This window comes from Tetrao urogallus (genome assembly GCF_951394365.1).
Source record: "Tetrao urogallus genome assembly, chromosome: 1".
Classification (NCBI taxonomy): Eukaryota; Metazoa; Chordata; class Aves; order Galliformes; family Phasianidae; genus Tetrao; species Tetrao urogallus.
The window spans coordinates 143,206,521-143,229,493 of NC_136813.1; the positions used below are offsets into that span (position 1 = coordinate 143,206,521).

Sequence of the window (22,973 nt, forward strand, 5' to 3'; positions counted from 1 at the left end):
CCCCACCGTGTCTTTACAGAGTTCAGCACAACCCCATCTAAGACAAGTTTAGAGACTCACTCCCAACATTTTCCTCTGTACATCACACAGCTTCACCACTTTTGCTGTTACACACCCAGTGAGCAAACACCAGGCACATGCACATGCAAGGCTTCTGGCAAACACCGCCTCCTCTCACATGGCATCTGTCTCACCTGCTGACACCTGGGTGTTTTAATTCTCTGCTGACTCACCCATTCCCCTGCTAGGGGTCCCCGCCCCCCCTTCGCACTGCCCCCTTCCTATGGATGCAGGACCACCAGCCAGGTCCTCAGGCAGGACATGGCTTCATCTCCAGCCCTTAGCTCCAGCCAGAGGCATCCAGTTGCAAATGAGTGATCAAAAACAAGTAGGAGCAAGGCTGCCTGCAGGGAAGGGTTCTGACTCAAGCCCTGTCGATTTGTGCCTGCTAGTTATTCTCTTGCAAACATCCCAGGTCTCTTTCTCTCTCTCTCTCTCTCTCTCTCTCTCTCTCTAGAGAAAAGATTTCCTGAGCAGGATATTATGTAGTGATAGAAAATAAGATCTTTGCCCCTTACAATAAAAGTCCCAAACAGCTTTGGTTTTTCTCATTCACCCAGACAGAAGCAAACTTAAGGAGGGCTCTCCTCCACCCGCCCTGACCCCACCGGCAATGGCTGCGGTGCTTTGTGACTCAGAGCACACGGAAATCAGACAGAAATCAGACAGAGTGCTTCCCACATCAAGTGTTATCTGTCACATCTATTCTCAGAGCTGGGCAGGAGTCCTGAGAGCTGCAGACCACCCCAAAGGCCAACAGAAAGCTCCAGAGAGGATGGAGATGTCCCATCCCATATTTTGACCATGGAACAGAGGCACAGTGGTGAGGATCTCACCCTTTGGAAGACAGCTGTACCAGACAGCCCACTTTCAATCACAGAATCAGAATATCCCAAATCAGAAGGAACCCATAGGAATCATCGAGTCCCCCAGCATAACCCAAAAATTAGACCAGTTTGTCCCAATGTCACCGCACGGCACACACAGCCAGGTATCACGTTTCCACACTGGCTCTATCAGTAGTACCAACTCCTGTGCTGATACGGTTGACTTCATACCAAGAATGCCGCTGTGCACTCTGTTGTCTGGCTGGGTTGGTGGTTTCGTGTTTTGTTTTCTTTTTTTTTTTTTTCAAATCCTGACCAAAATAGTTGCACAGTTAAGACTTTCCAAACACCATCGGCTCACACAGGAAACCTATGACAGGCCAGCAAACGGTGAGCCATGCAGTGTTTCCACCGAGAGAGGAAGGGTTTAGCATATATGGCCCACGACACTATGGGTCTTCTGTGAGGTCTACAAACCTGCCCAGAATCCTCCTACTTTACATGAGCTAATCGTAATGCCTTCAATAAAATACTTCTGGTTTTCATGGGATCATAAAATCATAGAATGGGGTTTGTGAAGATTTACACCTTCCAATGATTTTTCAGGAGGGAGGTATGCTGAGATTCCAGCTGGTCTCCACGGTCGACTTCAGAGAGCTTGAAACCACCCCCCCTGAACTATCTCTCCCCATACTGGCTGCCCAACACCACTCGGTGTCACAAAACCTCTCAACAGTTTTGTTCCTCTGTGGAACAAATGCTCAGAAGATGTCGTGAAACAGAATTCTCGACTCCAGCACAGTCTGATCACTGTCTCACACCAGCTTAACTGACAAACACAAAGAATAAAAAACACTTTTATTTTTCCTACTATCTCTCACAGAGCTCAGTGCTTACATCAACAGCCTGTGCAAAGGCTCTGGCTGCTCATCTCCCCAACGCTTCTCTGGGCCACAACAGGACAGCAGTGATTTTCTCTCTCCATGGCAGTGCAGATGTCTGCAGAAAAGGGGAACAAGGCCTTCATGGCAGGAAGGAAATGCACACATGTGTGGAGATAGGAAAACAACCGAATGCTTCCTTCAGTATTCCTCCCACTCACGCACACACCCATTGCCTGGGGCTAAAAGAGGGAGAAGCATGTGGGAGCTCCTTGGTTAGGTGTTGGCAACACATCTCCGTCCTCATCAGGGCATCCAGGTGTGTGGGGTGGCAAGTGAGAGCTGAATTAGAGCAGGCTTATGGGATTCAGTCACTAAGGTGGGCTTCTTTGCTCCAAAGCTGCCCCACGGCTAAGGGCCTCCATGTCAGCAGGCTGGGACTGCATCCCAACTGCATTTCAGCTGCAGCACACCGCAGCTCATTAAACCCACCCAGTTTCCCTCGGTGCTTTCCTTGCACGCTGAGGCTGCAGCCACCAGAGGTCAATGTGACCACATCAACCTCAGCCAGCTGGTGGGTGCTGCACCAAGCCCTTTGAACTCTAGGATACCAAACAGATACTGTTTTCCATCTCTGTCGAAATAACCGGGGTAAATTTTTACATAAGCCAACATGCACAGCCCCAGTGCTATCCTGAAAAACGGGAACAGAGAATGAAGCTCTCCCCAGCAAGCATCCCGCAAACACTGTGCATTGATACCCTGCCACTTCTCCATGGTTCTTCAGGACCCCATAAATGCTTCGGCCATTCCAGGCACATCTCCTGCTGCTGGTTTTGGTGGCACTCAGATGGTTTACACCAACCTCAACCCTGCCCTGTTAGCAATAGATGGAAACGGGGTGTATGTCCTTCCTGACCATCACTGCTCCTCCCTGGGGCACGAGGTCTGTCACAGGGAATGAAGTCTGCCACAAATACAGGCTGACTGAATTAAATGAGTAACTGACCCACAGCCAGAGGGCAAATGGGCCAAAAGGGCAGGGTCATCAATCTGTATTAGAAGTCAGACAGGGATGATGGCACTGTGCAGAACAGAAATCAATATGTCTAGATAGCTCTGTAGCATTCACCTGCACTCCTGCACATACCAGTTATCTTCCCTCCACTCCACCTATGTCCTCCCCTAGACCTCAATCAGTGCTGGAAAGGTTCTTTCCATCTCTTTCAACCTATTTCCCAAAAGGTGATCTAGCTGCCCAGACTGAGCGTGCTTCTACCATCTCATGTCAGCTCAAGTTTAGAATGGGAGTGAAGACAAACCAGAATAAAAATCCCATCTTGTGTTGGCAGAGCAGCTGAAGTCACTAGCACCGAGACAGTGAGAATTACAAGCAGCAGCTCAGATGCCATCATACAAACTGGCTGTGAATAATCTGAATTCAGAAAAATAAAATATCTCCAAGAGATCAGACACTTCTCTGGGAGCTCTGCTTTGACCACTTCAAAAATACCGCTGGTCCCCTGTGCAGCTTGGAAAGAAAGAAGGAGAATATCATGCAAATACTACTTTGATCATCTCCTCCTCCTCCCCAGGATGGTCAAGGTCCCAAGTGGCTCCTCCTTTAGTGAGGCACTGGAACATGTTACCCAGAGAGGTGGTGGATTCCCCATAGCTGGAGACATCCAAGGTCAGCCTGGAGGGGCTCTGAACACCCCGATCGAGCTGTGGGTGTCCCTGTTCATTGCAGGGGAGATAGACCAGATGGCCTTTAAGGGCCCTTTCCAATTCAGATGATTCTATGATTCTCTCCTAAACATGGACATGAGCACATCTTGGGGTCTCTGGCATCCAGAGTCCCCAAAAGCAACTGTCGGGCTGAGATTGGCCAGATATTGATGGAGTAGAGGCAGGAGGGGACTGCCATCCCAGGAGAAAGGACAGGATTCACGTGCCAGAGAGGGAAGATGCTGCTTGCCCAGACCACCAGGAGATATGTTCCTCTGGGCAACAATCTTTGCCCAGTGTTTGTAGAGCCTCCAAAAGCTCTCTGCTGCTACAGTAGCTGGGGCTTTAAGTGCATGGGATGCCAATGCATATGAGAAAGCACATTGTTTTTTCTCCTTGAAATTCACTACACCTTCAGCAGAAACTGCCAGAGGAAAGATCCCTGCTCATCTGTGCACCTGGCCTTGTGGTTCATGTTTGGGTAACAAACCCCAGCTTGCTGATTTCCAGCCTCAGGAATACCTGATTGCCCCAGGCAGAACAATGCAAGTGCAAGAGACAGGCATGCAGAGATATTAGAATTACAGAATCAAGGGATGGCTTAGGTTGGAAGGGACCTTAAATTTCATCTAATTACAACCCAATGACCACCTAATTGCTGGGGTTTTTGTGTGGCAGGACCAGGACAGGACTTTTCCTCCATGGCTGAAGAACAATCCTGTCCAGGATGCAGAGAGGAAAAGAGCTGTGCTCTAGCTAAAGGGAGCCAAGTCTTCCTAGAGAGGGAAAAGAGCAGCAAAGTGCCACCCACACCTGTAACACTGCTGCAGAGCCATAGGGTGGCACCACCCCACCGTCCTAGCCCTTGGGGGAATATGTGGCTGGGGAAGTGCCAGGGCCAAGCCCAAAAGCTTTGGGTCAGCGTGGCCTCATTTCGGAGCTCTTACAAAGGACGTGGGGAGCTGTGCCCAATTCCTGCCATGCAGATCAGATCTTCTAGGGCTCCTTGCTCCTTTCTGCTGGGGCCCTTCCCAAGTCTCTCCACCCTGGAAATTCTGGACCCACACCAACTCCTGTCCTTTAAGGGTGCCATAACTCCCCTCTGCTCCCATTGGTATTACCTATTGGGATGTGCCCTCCAGTGGTGGAGAGCTAGAGGTGGGTCTGCCCAGCTCACCCCTCAGCCCACATTTGGCATTACCAAGGGCTACCAAGGGGATCCAAAGCTGACAATCTGACAAAAGTGGTGCAGATCTGACCAAAGCCAGACTGAGTGCTGGAGGTAAAGGAGCGAGCACACCTGGAACCTTATTTCCTTCCATGTACCACCAAAGCTTCCATAAACAACCTGCAGGATGTGGCCCTAGGTGACACGGGAGGTTCTTGCAGTCCTTTTGCGTGCTGAGTGCTGGAGCCATCCTGGTTAAATGCTGTGTTATATGAACACTTCCCCTACGCATTCCTCCACACCTGGCATTCCCAAGGCCAACACATATATATGGGATGCAATAAGAGCCATGCCTCACTTCCTTGGGAGTCTGCTCCAGCTTGCCCCCCCTTGACCCAAACTCAGCAGCCCCAGCCTCTGGCTGGTGCAGGAGCTGGATGCCCACACACCCTGGGGTAGGGTTAGGGTTAGCCAAGACTTCCTGCAGGGATGCAATCCGCAGCTCTCGCTGGAGCCTGCCCAAGAGCAAGGCACTTTCCAAGCCCTTTCCCTTTCTCGAGGGTCTGTGAGTCACATAAACAGGAAAAGCCTGGCTCTCCCCCTCCCCCTCTCCAACGTGATGCAAGACCCCGCACTGGGTGGCTGGCCCCCACGGGAGGAGCTGCCACAGGCCCCTGACCTCCAGGCTATGCGTTTCCTGCAGCAGCTGAGAAAGGAGGTGAGGCCCCTTCTTCCAGATGCTGGGGCTGGGCATAAGGGGGCTGCTGCAGGCCAGCCCAGGGACGTAGAGATCGTGGTGGTCCTCCTCCAGCAGTCTGAGGATGCAGAGATGCCAGATGTCCTGACAGAGACAGGAGCATCCCTGAGACCTATCAGAGGAGAGTGTGGCTGAAATGACAGGGTGAGCACAGCTCTCCAGTCCTATCCCTGCAAACCCTTCTTTATCTCCTGGCACTTATTTCTGAAAGCTCTGCGGTCTTCCCTCCTAAAACCAAAGGCATCCACGCCAGGCTGGGAGGGCGTGCACACATGAGCAGAGCAAAGCAGAGCCCAGAGCAGTTAACCCTCGGCAGATGCAGCTCTCTGGATGGCAACAATAACCCAGCTTTGCTGAATAAGAGGCAGATTTCCCATCCCAGGTCGCCATCCATGCTTTCCCACCAGGCTCCATGCCAGCCCCAGCAGAGGCAATGAGTGGTGCCTGCTCCTTACTGCATGGCCAGAGGCATGGAATGGCATCCCCAGCTCAAATCTTCTCGCATGCCTCAGCACTGATTTCCACTCTGCCCTGGAATGCGCCCGGCAGCAGCATGTGGGAAAGTGGAGTCAGCAGAGACCTTGGATGTGTCAGCTTCCATCTGAGTAAACAAGAGGAGCCCTGGCAAGCGTTCAGCCCCAAGCATCCAAGACCTTGGGAAGGGGTATGGACATAGGGAAGTGCTTCTTTCCCCTTCTTGCTCAACCCCTATAGAACATCTCCTAACTTCTGCCTAACCTCAGGTTCTCACCTCGTTTCCTCTTACCCCACATGTGGAAAAGCAATGGCCAGGGAGAGGCAGCTCCAGCACAAGGCGGATCGAACACTGACAAGGAGGACAAGAACGGTCTGGTGTGGAAGGGTTGGTTGTCCAACCTGCAACACACACTCATCCATGTCCCTTGGTCACCAACATGCTGGGATGCCAAATTTGTCCCGTATCATTCCTGCAGGTTTCATAGGGCCAAGGACAAGGGAAGTGTTGCCCCAGTGCCACCTCCTACCTCTCCCTTTATCACCTCCTCCATAGGGTGTGCTTACATGAGACCACTCCTGATATAAGGCATAGGTTGCAGCAGGGCAGAGGGACAGGCTGGGAAAGTCAGCCTGCATCCAGCCAGCTCTCCTGGCATTGTCCCCAACTGTCTCCTTGGGGCGGACGAGGCCATGCCTCCTCCTGGCCGGGAGCCCGTGTCCCCTATCACTGCTGGCCAGGCGCTGACGCCAAGAGAATGAGCCATTGTTTCCCAGCTTCGCAGCCTCTTCCTGTCCCCGTAGGGCCCAGAGACAAACAAAAGCGGAGCCAGACTCTTTGGGGAGGAGGACAGGCCTGCTCCCCTCCTCCAGATCCCGCAGCAGCCCCACAGGCAGCAGACAGACAGACGGATGCCCGCCTTGGGGGAATGGGCAGGGACACCCCTATTTTTAGCTGCCTCTGCACCCCACCCCCTTCCTTCCGTGGACAAAAATATGCAAGCTCGATGGACAGGCAAAACCATTAGGATTAAAGAGCTGTCCAGGCCCCATTTCCACCCACTCCCCTATCTTTCCTTGGAGCAAGGCAGGTTCCTCTTGTATGGTAATCCTCTCAATCCACGGATGACTTCTCTCTCCATCCCCATTCTTCTTTCCCTATATCCCCACAGTGCTACCTTCTTTCCACACATCATGCCGTTCCTCATCCCCAAGCCTTGCTCCCAATCATTTCCATGGACATGCCACCCCTGGGGACCTGTTCCCTTCTCTTGGGACTGTCAGCTCCTCTTTTCCTTCATTCCTTTGAAATCCCACAGAATGCTCCCCTCCTCATCCAGCAAAGGGCCCATGCCAGCAAAGGGCACACGGACCCACAGAAGCCCCTCTATGCAGAGAGCTGCTTCTTACTGCAGAGAGGAAAGCTGAGCCCACCCCCAAGTCCCTCCTACACCTCCTTAGGTTTTATGAAAAGGAGCTGGAGAATCAGGTGGTGGGAGATGTAATATCCATATTTAAACAGATATTTGCATTGCCTTTCCCAGTGCACGGAATCACAGAGGTGTTTCCAGGCTACAGGCAGCTGTTCTAGGATTGCTTCTGCTTTATGCAACAACCCCCATCCCTCTCCCTGCTGTGTCGCAAAGCACCCCTTCCTTCCCTTCTGTGCCAGAGTTTGCATCTCCATCTTCAATCCGCAAAACCCCCACGTCCACAAGCATGAGGAGAAGGCCATGGGCAAAAGGAGGAAGAGGATGAAAACATTTGGGATAGGAGGAGATAGGCAGAGGGCAGGGAAGCAGAAGCCTGAGAACTTGTCCCTACCTCCTCCTGGGCTTTGGTAATCCCCAAGGCTTAATATTCCTGGCCCAGCTTCCCAGGAAGAAGCACCCGTCCCTTTGCAAACCCAAGAGCAGGATGTGGTTGATCCTATTCTCTTGGTTTCCCCCGTCCCAGAGCATAAATGGACTCTTACAGTGTCAAAATCAGCCTTTCTCCTGTGAGCGCCATTCTGCTGTCTGCTTTCCATCCATGGTGCAGCACAAGGATCCTTCTCCCAAGCACCATCACCAGGATGAGGGACCACCATCCCAATGGAGAAACCATGGGGTGATAGCAATGCGGTGCCCACAGAGCAGGGCAAGCAAAAGGGTACCCCACTGAATTAATCCATCACCCATCTTGGGATGTGCTACCATCCCAGCCTGCTCATTGCAACATCACGGTGAATGAACCTGGACCCACAGTGGGATGCATATCCTCCTGGCCCCCCATTGCAGCAGGGGCTGCCAGCAGCACCTTTCAGACCATGCAGTATGCATCCTCATGGTTGCCGTGAGAAGAATGGAAACATCTGGAAGTCGCCCACAAACGAGCAGCACTCCCAGTTAATGAGGAAATATGAGCCGGGGAGCCTGGGCAGCAACAGGATATGGGCTGCTGGTGTGTGGAGCGGGAGCCCCTTCTCGCCTGCCCTCCCCTTCACAATCCTTCCCCAAGAAATTTCCAGGGATGGGGCTCAGGAAGAGGTATAGGTAACCAGGGCTGGATGCCCCATCCCCAGGTTGGGGTGTTCTCACTAAGTTCTCCCAAAGCAAAATGGAAGGAGAATCTTCACGTCCTGAGAAAGGTCCTTTGCTGCCTTCTCCACCACACCGGGACACCCCATGCCCCCCCAATCCCTCACTCCCTTCCTGTCACACCAGCAACACTTCAGCCCTGCAGTGCTCTGCCCCAGGGGGAGAGCATGAGGAGGAGAGGGGTCAATTTGCACAGCCCCAACTTTGATGTTGCAGGAATCAAAGCAAACATCACCAGCACCCAGGGAAGCTGCAGGGCCACTCATCTGCTCAATGATAAGCTGGATAGCCAGTCTCTCTCCATCATGGCTAGACTGGTAGCGCTGCCTGGGGTGTTGCAGAGGGATGAAAGGCAGAGGTGACTCAGGGTAAATGAGGCAGCTGGGTGTCTGGGGCAATGGGGCTGGGAGGGGTCCAGCCATTAGCTATCGCCATGGGCACCCATGGGTTTTGCAGTGGCTCTGCAAGACCATCCAGACCCACCACATCTCTTGCAAGAACAAACAGGGGCAGATTTACAGCAGAAGGGGAGGCTGGGAAGCAGGTTTATACAGATACACTTTCCAGGCAGCTGAATAGAAAAGGAGGGGGATTAAGGAGGAAACAGCCCAAGCCAGGGTATAGTGGGGCTATTCACATCACTTTGTGCCCAAGGGTTGGGATGAGGGCTGAGTCCTGGAGTCAGCACATATCCTACAGGTCTCCAACATGCTTCAATGTCATCCCCAAAGGGACAGCTTGGCTGGCACAGACACAAAACCACAAGGTTCGTAGAGCAGGAGAGGGGGGGTTCCAGCTGCTTTCCTGGAAACAGAGCACAGCCCAGTGCACAGAGATGCTCTGAGCACCAGCGAGGAAGAGAAGGAGAAGAAAGAGGAGGAGGGGGCGAGCTACAAAGAGCTGAGCATGGCCCCTGCCCCATCTGGAAGAGATTTGTTCTGCATTCCCCAGCGGAGTCAGCTACCACTCCCCTCTACAGCCCCCGCTGCAGGGCACTGGGATGAGACTGGGGGCAGAGATGCCCTGGGAGATTGCAGAGGGAGAAGAACTGAAGAAAGCACCTTCCCCTGCCTCTTCCATCACCTGTTTGACTCCCTCTGGGTGGGAGGTGCCCACTACAGCTCTGGCAAGTAGGGGTGAAGTAGGTCATGAGTTCTTCTCCTTTCCCCACTGTTGGCATAGCTCAGCCCCTGTCATACTTGAGCTCCCATCACCCTCCAAGCTACTTTTGGGCCCTCTAGATATACCCCAAAAATAGGTATTTTAGGGGTATTTCAAGTCTTGCACTCATAACCAGCATCACATCTGGCCTTCATGGAAGGCAGAAATTGCAACCATTCCATTTCACAGGGCAGAAGCCTGAGGCTGAGAGGCTGATGCTGTGCCAAAACCCTACAGCTGCCTCTAAGCAATGAGCGAGGCACCGAGCTGCTCTGCTCGCAGCCTCTGGGAAGTGGCATGAAGCCTATCTCCAGCAAAGAGCTTCCTCTCATTATCACAAGCAGCACACGCTACAGATAAACATTGGATTATTCACTGGGAAGGATAATCCTCGAGAAGCACAAGTCAGAAAAGGTTCGAGCCAGAGAAGCCACAAGTAGTGGTAGTCCTAGGTGAGAGGCCATGGTCTCCTTCCTCCAGAAGCAGAGCTGGAGCTGAGCTGTATGGCCAACAACATGTTGCCCATCCTGCCCAAGGCCACTTGAGCCAAGTGAGAGGCCAGGCTCCATTTCAACATCTCTGCAGACATTTTGTCTTTCCTCAAGCTTCACCCCAACAAGTCCCATCTTGCCTTCACCAGCAGAGCCACCTCCCTTCTCCTCCACGGGTTGGGTGCAGTGCTGATGTCTGGTCACACATTCCAGGAGAGCCACTGAGCCTCATCGCTAGGCCATGGAGTCACCAAGGACACAAGCAAAGCTGTATCCACCAGCGTTGAACCCCTTGGTGGCACTGGTAGGGTCTTCTGTCCTGTGACCATCAAGGGACAAAGCAATGAATCGTGGAGGGACGCAGTGTCCCATAGGTGGGCAGAAACTCATGCCACCTCCTCAAGTACACCTAGTGCCACTTCCACGTGGTGGCACCAATATAATGCTTGTCCCAATCCCATAACGCTTGTCCTGACCCCATAATACTTGTCCTGACCTCTTAATGCTTGTCCTGAGACCGTGATGCCTATATGACCCCCCAGGGTCAGCCTGCAGGGAGGCTCTTAATCCGCCAGTGCTCACCCCAATATTGCCTGGAGGTCCCGGTGTGACCGCACATTGCAGACTTGGGGTCTCTCTCCCCATTTGATTTGGCAGCTCTGTATCGTGGGTACTGGGGACTTCCCATCCAACATGGTCTGGAATGACCCCATGTTATCACAGAGGTTTTCACACACCTCAAGCAAACTCCTTTCCTTTGCCAGCCTTCTCCAAGCAGTTTAGCAGAGGCCTGGGCTTTCCCCTTCCCCCAAATTCACCCGGGGAAGCAGGAGGCAGCCAATGCTGAAGGAAAGGAAATGGCACTGGGGAAGCAGGGCGGCGGGGGAAGGAGGGGAGGGAGCGGGGGGAAGGCAGAGAAGTTCCTGAAGTTTTCTGTCCTGGATAGTTGGAATAAATCTCATTTTCTCCGGTCTCCGTGCCGGGACGAGGATTGGCTCGGTAGTGCCGCAGCCCGCCCCCTCCTTCCCGCGTCCCCTCCCCGCCAGCTTCGCTCCCTCGCTCCCGTGGCACCGGGGCGTCAGGCACCCAAAGAGCAGCCTGGGGAGCCAAGCTTGGGGGGACGGGCGTGGGAAAAGGGGGGCGCACCTCCCCTTCCCCGCTGGGACGCAGCGCCGGTTGTCCTCACAGCCAACTTGGAGGGACGCACGGAGAGCGTCTCCCAACTTTTCGGCCGGAGGAAGAGACAAAAAAAAAAAGAGTGGCGAAAATAAGAGGTATTAGTATACTCATTTTGGTATGGATGTGCGGAGAGATGGGGGGTTGTATCGGAGGAGAAGGGGAGGGGGTTGTAAGAAGGGGAGTGAGGAGGTGGGAAAAGCGGGAGGGGTGGCAAAGCGATGGGGACGGGGAGGATGTGGAAAAAGAAAGGGAGATGGCAGGAATGCGACTGGAAACGGGGAGGAGAGGAAGGAAGGGAAAGCGGGAGCAAAGAAAGGGAAGCAGGGAAATGAAGGGGACCCAAGGATGGGGGAGAGCAGCAGAGCCCCCTCCTCATTGCTACCCCATTGCTACCACTCTCACCCCAGGAAGCTTTAATTTGGAAGTTCGAGAGCACAAGAGGGAGTAGGGAGGGGATGGCTGGAAACGTCCCAGAGCGCCTGCTTGGAAAAACACCCTTGTTATAGGCAGAGATATAAATATATACATAACAGCAGGCAGCACAGAAGCTGGACTTGGGATCGTTCATCCACTGCTAGGCGCTGCTCCAGGATTGTGGGAGAGCCCCAGCCCATTGCCCCCTTCCTGCCTGCATGGATCCCAAAACCCCGTTTCTTCCAGTTTTCCCTGTCCCAGAACAAAGTGAGCAGCTGGAGGAGGCTCTGCCTCTCCTTCTCCTCCTCCTTTGGGAAGAGGGAGTTTTTGGCGCTTGGGAAGGCTGGGAAAGGCTTCCCGGCCGCCCACAGCCATTTCCAACCTCATCCTCCCTTGTTGAGACCACCCCAGACTTCTCCTCTCCCTCTCTGGAGCTTGTCCCCTTGGGGTGTGTGCTAAGAGAGGAGGAGGGGGGAGGAAGGGGGAAAGAGGGCTGTTTTCAGCAGCTCTAGCCAACAAGACATCTGGATTATTTTCCCCCCCTTGCTGGTTTCCGCTCTTCCCAGCGAGCGGAGCAGCTCCGGCCATTCCTGGCGAGTGGAAAACCAGTGGAAACCAGCCGAGCTCAGAGGGGACACAGGGCGGGAGGAGGAGGAGGAGGAAGCTCCCGGCCATCGAAGTGAGGGGGCTTCCCGCAGCAGGGAGCTGGGGAGGGGGAGTTGGACAGGCCAGTCAGCTGGACAAGGCTCCCATTGCCCAGTGGAGGAAAGGAGAGCACGGGTCAGCCTTTGCCCTGGGAATCATGAGTTCCTGCAACACTTGGGTGGAGGGAGGGCAGAGACGTAACAGAGAGCCAAGGATCCCCATTGAGGGTCCACAGACCTGGGAGAGGTGTTCTTCCCCTCCTCCCAGCTCCTGTGCCTTGTGCCAGAGGAACATGTCCCGCCACCATCCTCCCATTCCAAACCTTCCTTGTGTCCCCCACTCTTGAGGCTTTGCACAGCCACAAGAGCCACGGGACTGAGGATAGGCTAGGCAGGAAGCAATGCTGCCACTGTCCTAGTGTCCTCACCGGTGCCACCAAGGGAGGCAGCCAATGGTGGCAGCCTCCCCGGGGGGAGGTGTGTTTTCCCTTCCCAGGCATTAACCCCTGGCAGATAAGAGGGGCCCCGGGTGAGCAAACAAGGCCAAGGCAAGGCGAAAACACATGTTCTGCCAGGAGAGCAGCCCAGTGCCCAGGGCTCTCTGGCACTTGCTCAAAGGTGACATGGGGACACAGCTAGCAGGCAGAGGGCATTGCAGGGGGAGATTGATGGAGATACAACAATGGGGTCTGGGCAAGCAGGGGCTGAGCTGTGTAGGGTTTGTGCATCTGCCTTTGGCATCCTGACCACCACACACTGCTGGGGCCACGCAGATCCCAGCATCCTCCTTGACATCCTGTTCCCCCAGAGGCCATGCAGCCCCACGGTCATTGCCCCAGCACTGCAGCCTCCAGCACCGCCTGCCTCCCCCCATGCTCAGCTGCTGCATTCTGCATTCACGCCCCAGCAAAGCACCTTGGGATCCAGCCAGGGAAGGACAAACAAACCAATACACAAATATTGCATTTTTCCCTCTCTGCTCCTCCTCCTCCCTGAGAACTGTGCCATACCTCAGGCCTCACCCTCTCCTGAAGGGTTTGTCTGAGTAGTGAGAAGCAGGGAGAGGTTTCTCACCCCATGAGGCAGGGCATGGGGAAGAAATCCTCAGCCAGGATTGCAATGGGCAGAGGGAAGGGCACATTCTCGGGGACACTTCCCCAAGGCCAGTCAGCCCCATTGCTCCCAGGAGGAAAGCCAGTGAGACAGGGAAAATTCTCTCCAAGGACTTCACCTTTCTTTGTTTTCTTTAGGAAATCAAGAAGCTCTCCCAGCCACCCTGCAGCTCCTGGCACCCACCTGTGCAGCAGTTCCCAACATTAGATCAGCTTCCAGTAGCATCTGGGATGACCACAGACCCTCCTGGGGACACCTACTTGCCATGACCATCATCATCACCGGGTGAGAAAGTTTCCTGAAGAACTCACTTCTGCCAAGGCCACCAACTGCTGGGACATCCCCACGCTGGGTGACTTCATGAGCGTAACGTAGAGCAGGGACACAGGGGCAGGCAGCATTGCCACCAGATCAAAACCAAAGCAAGGCGATTCGCACCTCCTGGTGATGGGGATGTGACAGGCCATCCCGTTGCTGGAAACTGGTTTTGGGTTCTTTGGAAGGTGTGGAACAAGGAGGATCAAGATGAGCCTGGGGAAGCTGCCAGTGCTCAGCTGGGTGTCGGGCTCCCATGGCAAGCGGCGGCTGAAGTCGGAGCTGACACCAGACATGATCAGCCCACCGCTGGGGGACTTTCGGCACACCATGCATGTGGGACGCGGCGGGGATGTCTTTGGGGACACCTCCTTCCTCAGCAACCATGGTGGGGCTGAGCCAGCCAAGGCCAACAACTTTTTTGCCCGCACACTGCGTCATGTCCGACGGACACCACAGAGGAGACGGGGCAGCGGGAGCCAGGCAGGAGCATCACCCGAACCCCCGGCCATCTCGCCCATCATCAAGAATGCTGTGTCGCTGCCACAGCTCAATGAGACAGCATATGACAGCGATGGTGGTTTGACCAGCAAGTACTCCTTCAAGAATGCCTCAAACAGACTCTCCAAAGCACACCAGACCTACGGTGAGTGCAAGGATGGGGGTGGTAGCTGATGCCCAGACACCCTTATGTCCCACTGTGGCAATGCCCATGCCACAGCACAGCCATCTCCACCTCCGTACTGAAGCCCCCAGCAGCCCCCAGGTGTCCAAATCCCTTCATCTCCAATGTGTCCCTCAAGGGTCTTTATCCCTCCCTTTCCTGCTGTTCCTTCACCCCATCCCGCTGGCCAGCATTCAGGAAGGCCCCATTTGGAAGGGATGTGGGATGGGTGGATGGGACAGCTGAGGGGATCTTCTCTAGCCTCATAGCACTGGGCTGTGACTCAGCTTTTTTCCAGAGGCTGAGGCCGAAGATTTCAGGAGGGTCTGGGTGCCTGTGGCAACCAAGGGACATGGTTGGGCTCAGAGGGAAAGGCAAGCTGAGGCAATGCTGCCATCTCCTGGTCCCACCCACCCTGCTGCATTCCCACCGGCCTTTTACCATGCTTGCTGCCCGCCAGGAGACCACAGCCCTGGGCTTTGGAGATAGCACCCCTGGGCTACAGTAGTGTGATGCCACTGGGCCCTATAAGGGAGGTAACCTGGCCAGTGCCACCAACCTCCACTGGCATCGGCATCCCTTGTCCCATGGCCACGTAGGCTTTGTCCCACTGTGGCACCCTGGCTGTGCTCACCAACCATCACTTCTACTTTGCAGGGCTGGAGTCTGGGTTTTGCACCATCCCTCGTGTCCCTCGCCTGGAAAAGGCTCAGGAGAGCACCTTCCCCGGGGAAGAAGAGCTGGATCGCTCAGACTCCCTGCTCTCTTTCCGCCTGGACCTGGGGCCCTCTCTCATGAGCGAGCTCCTCCAGGCAATGAGCTTCTCTGAAACCAATGGGAATCAGGTAGCAGAGGATGGCCAAGACCCACCTGGCAGCTGTGTGCTCCCACATAGTGAGGGAACCAAGGACGGAGACCCTCCAGGACCAGACAAATCCCATGGAGAGCTGAAGGCAAAACCCAGCTTCTGGGACCACTCTGGGCAGGCCGGCTCACTTCTGGGACTGTCCATCCGTGCCAATGGGCAGGCACATGCCATTGAGCAGCCCAGAGAGGACCCAGCACAGGCCTCGGCACCAGGGGCAGTGCCCGGAGGGACCCTATGGCAGGGGCACTGGAACGACTGCTCCATTGAGGCAGGAGAGTTCGAGCGGGCAGCCCAGGTCCTGGCTCGCCATTATGGGGGGACAAGCACCCCACGCAGCTCAGAGAAGGGTGAGGGTGCCCGGCAAGTCTGGACACGGGCTGCCTGGGAGAGCCCCAGCAGCAAATCGTGGCAGCCACAAGTGACAGCAGCCAGACCGTCCCCGGAGGACACCTGGGACCAAGGAGAGGAGGAGGACGAGGAAGACGAGCTCCCCAGCCTGCAAGAGGGGTACGTTGGCACCCAGGGGGGCCGCAGCAATTCTTTCGAGTATGCCGACGAGGAGGAGGACGATGAAGTCAAGGTGTGAATGGCCATCCCACCATCACAGCCCCACTTCCAAAGACATCAGTGCTGTGGTCATCACCTTCCTTCTTATCCCCCACCTCTGGTGGCAGACCCAGCAGGCAACTTCCTGGCCTTCACCTTAGGGCAACAGAGTGCAAGGCGGGCAGGAGGGGGCCCTATTTCCCGCAGGGCCCCCAGGTCTGGCAGGGTGCTGCAAGGAGGGGTGAGGGCTGTGCACTGCACTGTGCCAAGCTACAGCCCTTCTCTTTCCCTATTAGATGCCAAACAAACATTCCCATGTGCCAAAGAAACCCTCGAGCCCCTTCCCACCCCAGCCCACATCCCCCTACAAGCAAACGATTTGCTCAGGAAAGGAAGCAGTAGTGACAAGCAGGGATCAGAGAGAGCCCACAGACACTGAGCTCGATCCCTTGGTGCAAAACCCTGCCTGAGAAGGTAGGGGTGACCATGGAGGTGGCAGTGGCAGCCATGGAGGTGGCAGTGGCTGCACCAGGCACCCAGCCAGCATTCCTCTTGGGGTACCTTCCCCTTGCCTCCTGCTGCTGAACACCACTGAGGAAGTCTCTTTGTCCTTGCAGGGAGTCTCCTTGCAGCAGGGAGGGGGAGAAACTTTGTGGTTTGCCAGAAGTGAGACTGTCTGGGCACCAAATACTGCCTTAAAAACTCCCTTTCCCTTCAACCCACCTCACAACAAGGAGACTCCCTCTCTGCAGCCATTATTCCCCACCCTTGTCCCTCTACCCATCCCCCCCCCAAACACCCCTCTTTGCAGAGTGCCTTGTCCCAAGGACACACACGGAGGATGCTGAGTGCCCCTCTCTGAGCATCCCCGGGTGATGCAGCCACCCTGGGACAAGCGGCCTCCACGTTGCCTAGCACAGAAGCGCCTTTGTGCTGTGGTGTGGAGCCAAGATGTTCGGGGGCTGAGGTCACCAGAAGGACCCTCACAGCACCCTCCTTGTTCTCCGGGACAGACGGGGGTGTACAGTGGGGGGAGATGCCATTGGGCTGCGCTCCTACGTGGCTCACCCGCCACCCAGTCCTTGTGCAGAATAAAGAGGCTCCAGCGTGCGCGTGCTATACGTGGGAGCCAGGCAGTCATTGCAGGCAGGTTAAGGGCAAGCCCTCCTCCCTCAGCCCCCCCAGAGCAGTGCCAACACGTTCCCAGCTTCAACCATCAGCACTCAGCAGGGCCATGCAGGGTCAGCATCCAGCCCGTGCCAGGGAGATGGCTCTCAGGATGAGCTTCCCCTGTTCTCTCCTTCTTGGACTGTGGCACAAGCTCCAGACCAAAGACTTACGTCTGTGAAACAGCCTTTCTGCCCCCACTCTGTACCCCGTGCACTTATTGTCCTTATTAAAGCAGTTTTGATACTAACTTCTCTGGTGCATCCCTCCCTCAGTTGCAGCAACCTTATCATCTTCCCTCAACCACTTTGGTCGAGCCACTCTGATCCCTGTGGGATTTCCCAGCACCTCTCCTATAAGTTGGGCTTGTTCAGCCTGGAGAAGAGAAGGCTGCAGGGAAACCTCACTGTAGCCTTCCAGTAATTGAAGGGAGCTTATAAGCAGGAGGAGGACTGGCTTTGTACGCAGTGTGATAGTGATAAGACAAGGGTGAATGCTATTGAACTAAAATAGGGAAGATTTAGATTAGATGATAGGAGGAAAATTCATTACTCAGAGAGTGGTGAGCTGCTGACACAGAATGCTCAGAGAAGTTGTGGGTGCCCCATCCCTGAAGGTTTGAGGCCAGGTTGGATCCTTAGGCAGCCTGAGCTGGTGGTAGGTGGCAGCCCTGCCCATGGCAGTGGGGAGGAACTGGATGATCTTTAAGGCCCCTTCCAATTCAACATAAACATCACATGTTGACCAATGAGGGCAAGGAGGCGATGCTTGTCCTCGCATTCAGCCCTCCCCTGCTCTTCCTCCCAGCGCTGTTGGAGGCATTGCAATCTCTCTGCTTCCTCATTTTCTGCATATTTCATTCTCCCTCCCCAGGGATATTGGGAACAGGACTGACCCAGCACACTCCAGACCTGCCTACAAGTCCCTGCAACTGGCGTGATGCTTCTTAATTAGATCAGTGGCATCAGATCAAGCACTAATAGCCTGCAGTCCCATGTGAGAGACACAAGTAGGAGCTGCCTAACCCACCCAAAAACACTCCTTCCTCACCGCTCTCCCCTGCCTCACTTTCCCTTCAAGCAGGCTACAGCATGGTAATGTCAGAGTAATGGGTAACCTATCTGGAATGCACCAGCAGATAAGTGAGGTGAGATAAGGGGGAAAGCCAGAGACAACCCCTTATCACAGTAGGAATGCCAGTATGGGGCACAGCTGTGTTCCCATCCCCACACAGCCTGGCACTATACTAGCAGGAGGGCACACAGCTCTTCCTTCTACCTATCAGAGCAAGCAGCCAAGAGGAAATGGTGAAGCCATGCCCTGAGGTTCCCAAACCTAATGTTTAATTATGTACTTTTGTGGCACCAAATGCCACATTTCTCACATCAGTCTTTTTGTTCCCCCTCCTCCCCCCTCCTCTCCCAAAAATGTGGGTGCAAGAAGAAATGGTGCATTGTGACAAGGCTCAGCAAGCATTCCCTGAGCAATCATATCCTGTCTTCCTTTTCCTTTTTCTTCTCCACCCGAACTCCACCTCCAGTGTGTTTGGCCCTGTGCACTGCTCAACCCCACATCCTGGTCTGAACCAGAAAAGCACCTGGTCTTATCTAGCAGCTATTTCCTTTTCTGTTAGTGGACAAAGCTCGGTCTTTGCCAGCATCTCTCATAGAGCCACAGAGCCAGAGACCTCACAGAAGCCAGAGCAGCTGGAGCAAGCAGTCCCAGCTGGGTTTTTATTAGCACTAGGAAACGGAACTCATCACTCCACCTTGAAGGAGGTGACCTTGAATCCTCCATGAATGTTCAAGTAGCTGATCTTGTCATAGCCATGCCGGTTGGGGAACTCCACTTCATGCCCATCTGGTAGTTTCACCACAAATTTGTCTCCCAGGAATTCAATGATGATCTGCGAGGAGGAAAGGAGGAAGGGAGGGAGGGAGGAAGGGATGGCAGGAATTGGAGAGAGAAGGAAAGGTAAGCATCCACTCCAAAGGCATAATGCTACACATGAGGGTCAGACCTGGTCTGGAGGCTGTGCTGGGGGAGCTGCAGAAAATGAGCCATTGGTATTGAGGATCTGAGCTGGCAATCGGACTATGACCCGGGGACAGGATCTCTCCTGGGGCTGTTTCAGCTACTCAGGTTGTAAACTTGGAGCAGATAAACCTAAGTGCTGCCTTAGCTAAATATACCACATGGCTTAGATTTGAACAGAGTAGAATGAACCTGATGTTTTATTGCCCTCATCACAGCCAGGAAAAAGGAGTGTTAGCCGTAAACATGCTCAAACAGACATAACAGGGACTCATCACTGATCATTGCAAATAAAAGGGACTTCTCAAAGCTGTCACTTCTCCACTACTTCCCCAGCATTCAGCCATGACTGAGGAAATAAGACTCTTCTCTACAGCCATATGAAATGGTCTACTCCTGAACACAGCCCTAGTAGCATCTTGGGACATAGGACAGAGTGAGGCAGCATCCCTGGCAGGAGGAGAGGTAGGACAGATTGTCAGTGTACCCAAAAGTAATTAGGACAGAAGAGTATTTGGGGACCGGAGAAGATAGGGAACCACACTGCTTCCAGCCCAGGTCTGGCTTAAAACCTGTGTTTGCATAGGAGGCAATTAGAGAAATAAGATACAGAGCAGCAAGATCCTGCTTCCTGGAAACCTCCTTTGCTTTCACACATCCCTGGGCTGGAAGCAGTTGTAAAGCCTGAAACAGAGAAGGCTCACACAGAGTTCCACCGTTGATTTGAAGGAGAAGAAATAGCAATCAGGACCAAAAAGCCAGAGGATGAAGTAGCAGTAAAGAGAAAGGGAGGCACTGGGCAGGCAAGTGGGAGGATATGGGGTACAGGAATCTCTCTCACCATCCCACAACCCCACACCAGCACAGAGCCCTCACCTTGACAGTGGAGCCCTTGTGGAAACAGAAATGTTTACTGCGTTGCTCCTGCTGCCAGTTGTCAGAGCACAAGGAGTTGCAGACGATGACAGACTCTTTGAAACGGGGGTTGAAGTGAAGCGCCAGATCCGAGGATTTGCAGCCGAGATTGATGGCAAACCTGTGGGTGAGTAGGAGGAAGGTCAGCTGCATGAGCAGGACAGGGTCTTGGAAGAGCTAGGATCCAATACACAGTTCTGCCCCCAAAGCCTCCATCAGCTGTGAAACTGTTTCACACCGCCTGCTCGTGAACTCACCTTCAGCGTCGGTGAGTTTCTTTGCACTTACCTATCAGCATCCTCAGATATATGGCCTTTGATCTTCATGGTGCCTCCAACCTTCCAATCCAGATTAAACATTTCAAACGTTCCCTGAGACAGAGACAAAAAGGGGTCTGTGGATTTCCATCCGCCATTCCTCCCCTGTCACCACACTGCTTGGAAAAGGTGTCCCAGCCAGTACAACATCTACTGTTCTCAGCAGAGGTTCCTCTCATGGCCTAAAATCAATGCTTCTCGATAAGGGGAAGAGTGGGCTAAGCGCAGGCAGCACACGACAGAGAATGAGAAAAGAGAGGAGATGGTAACAGGCTTGCCCTCAGCACAAGGAAAGATAGAGCTTGAGAACAGAGATATGAAGAGGATTCAAGCAGAGTGGTCCAACCCCCCATTTGGTGGACAGCACTGCTCACAGCCCAAGAAATGCAAGGAGTGAGAGCAGAGGTCTTCATGCCTTATCCCATCCCTCACACAGCCTCGCTGACTGCATGCCAGCCTGAACACCCTGGGCAACAGCAGGCAGGAGCAGAAGCCCTTACAGCCATCTTCCTTGGAGGGCAGTCAGCAGGCAGGGAACCACCAGCAGTTTAGCTCAGAAATGCTTCATATAGATGACCTCACATCCCTTCACTTCCCTGTGGATTATATATTAACATATTAAGCAGACTGAGTCATGCACATATCTTTCCCCTAGGGACCAGCCTCTTTGTTGAATTCCCTATGGAGGCACCATGCACCATGCACATGGCCCTTAGTGGTGCTACTCCAGCCACCATGTAGGACAAGCAGCTCCCTAGCTTGCTACGGAGGTCTGACCACCGCGTTCGTTTCTATTCTTGCTGTAACAGCTCAGCCAAATAAAAAGCTTCCCAGCTCCTTTCTTTCTTGTGGCTCTAGATTCATCTCCAGCTCATGGATCGCACCAGCAATATGTGGAAGCTTTCTGCAATCTCCCATTCAAGTTGTACTGAATCCTAAACCTTTGAGATTCAGGAGCCAAGCACAGCAGGTTTGATAGCTCCATCCTCCATAACACTGAGAAACAGAAATGGGGAGTGTTACTCCACTGGTATCCTTGCCAGAGATGGGCTACAAGTCAGTAGACAGTTCCTCAGATTTGGTAGAACTTGTTGCTGTATTTCCAGAATCCAGAAATCAGTAGAAAAGCAAGAGGGAAGCTCAGAAGAGCAGCAGCCCCTCAATCCCTCCCAAGCCCCATCCCTGCAGAGAGCAGCTGGGAGGCAGTTCCTGCCCTCCCCCAAAGGCTCCAGATGTGACAAGAGATAAAGGCTGATAAGCACTCCTTCCCTGGAGGTACTTCCTATTTATCTGTGACCAGTGGGCCATAAAGACCAGCAGGCTCTGGCAATTTATTTACTGTTGAGGTCACTGAAGTCGCTGGTGAAACTCCCCAGGGCTGAACTTTGGTCTGCAGGAGCAGGTGATGTGGGTGGTTGCATACAGACAGTGGTTTCCAGCATTAGGTCTGTTTGCCATCACGCTGCGGTGCGTCCCACGCACACACACATGTTCACATTGCCTTCATCATGCCCACTGATCCCCCTGGCAGGGGGTGAGGCTGCCCACGAGGGAGAGCAGCACGTGTCCTAGGGATGGGGAAAACCACTTGCGCAGGGAGTTGTGTGCAGAGCTGTGGATGTGAGAATATACACAGGCAGGGAGAGAGGCAGGAAAGAGGAGAGGGGCTGTGAGATTTCTTCGAGATAACAGTAACCCCCCTCGTGCAAACGCTCAGCAGGGGCGTTCACCCCTTTGCCATTTGCCACTGGGAACAATAGTGGGAAACCCGGCAGCAATTCTGCCAGTGCTGGCGACTTCCTTCGTCTGTAACCTCTGCATGGTCAGGAGCCAGCTCTGTGCAGATGGTCTGGCTCCTGCAATGGGGTGTGCTCCCCATGTAGGAAGGGAACCCTAGAAAGGCTGAAATGCTCCAGTGCAACAGGAGGTGATGACTGGGATGACTGGAAGAGGGAGGAGACAGGTTGGTTATTTCCCAAAGACATCACAAGCATAGGGAAATGCTGTGATGTGATGGAAATGTAAACCCCAAAAAGAGAGGAAATCTGGCTACAGAGCATCTACAAAGGAGGTGAAGGTGCTATGCAGTGAGGAAAACATAAAGAATGGGTGTGGAAGCTGGTGGTCACCTGTGCAAGGGACCAAGGAACATTTCACCCCTAAAGAGATCATCCTACAATAGGGATACAACCCCCTGACCTGAAGGTCCATCCCATGCCAACCCTGGCTGGAGGGCAGCTGCCTACACTGATGTGGGATGGCCACTTTGACAATGCTGGAGCTGGAAGAGGCCTTGCCATGTTCCTGAAGAGAAAAAAGGTCCCAAAAGGTAGGGTTTGGGGTTAACACTCCTTCCTGTCCTTCCCTCTATCCCTCTGGCCTCAGGCCACCAGGAGCACCCACGGGGGGGCTCAGAGTCCTTTGGGTGACCCCTGACAGCACCACCTATTGCCACCACCACTACCACCCAGCAGCCACACTGTATGCCAGAACCAACGCTTCCCTCCTCAGTGGGCTGCCAGGATCTGCATCCGAGGCACCAAGGAGTCTGTGCTGCAGACCAGGATCGGCACACGTTCAAGGCAAAGAGGAGCTGGAGAGAGCACGCATTCCTTCTCGGAGCAGCAGCTGCTCACTCTGCTATTATTTCCTACTGCTTCATATAATTTGT

At 53.9% G+C, this 22,973-nt stretch overlaps 3 protein-coding genes across 3 annotated transcripts in view; 1 reads left to right on the top strand and 2 right to left on the bottom strand.

Annotated features, from left to right (window-relative positions):
- The window catches only part of CARD10 (caspase recruitment domain family member 10), a gene marked incomplete at both ends in the record, with an annotated part of 28,246 nt that extends 14,303 nt beyond the window's left edge, over positions 1-13,943 (bottom strand). The window contains 4 exon segments of the mRNA XM_079532702.1: positions 3,947-3,973; positions 3,976-4,096; positions 5,344-5,505; positions 13,788-13,943. Of these exon segments, the coding sequence (XP_079388828.1) occupies positions 3,947-3,973; positions 3,976-4,096; positions 5,344-5,505; positions 13,788-13,943 (466 nt within the window).
- A 58-nt stretch (positions 13,944-14,001) lies between these two features.
- On the top strand, positions 14,002-15,909 carry CDC42EP1 (CDC42 effector protein 1; the record flags this gene model as incomplete). Its single annotated transcript, XM_079549095.1, has 2 exons — positions 14,002-14,437; positions 15,113-15,909. The coding sequence occupies 2 exons, from the start codon at positions 14,002-14,004 to the stop codon at positions 15,907-15,909; spliced, it is 1,233 nt and encodes a 410-aa protein (XP_079405221.1).
- Positions 15,910-18,795: 2,886 nt separating this feature from the next.
- On the bottom strand, positions 18,796-20,715 carry LGALS2 (galectin 2; the record flags this gene model as incomplete). Its single annotated transcript, XM_079532714.1, has 4 exons — positions 18,796-18,942; positions 19,947-20,106; positions 20,274-20,356; positions 20,677-20,715. The coding sequence occupies 4 exons, from the start codon at positions 20,713-20,715 to the stop codon at positions 18,796-18,798; spliced, it is 429 nt and encodes a 142-aa protein (XP_079388840.1).
- Between the last annotated feature and the right edge of the window lie 2,258 nt (positions 20,716-22,973).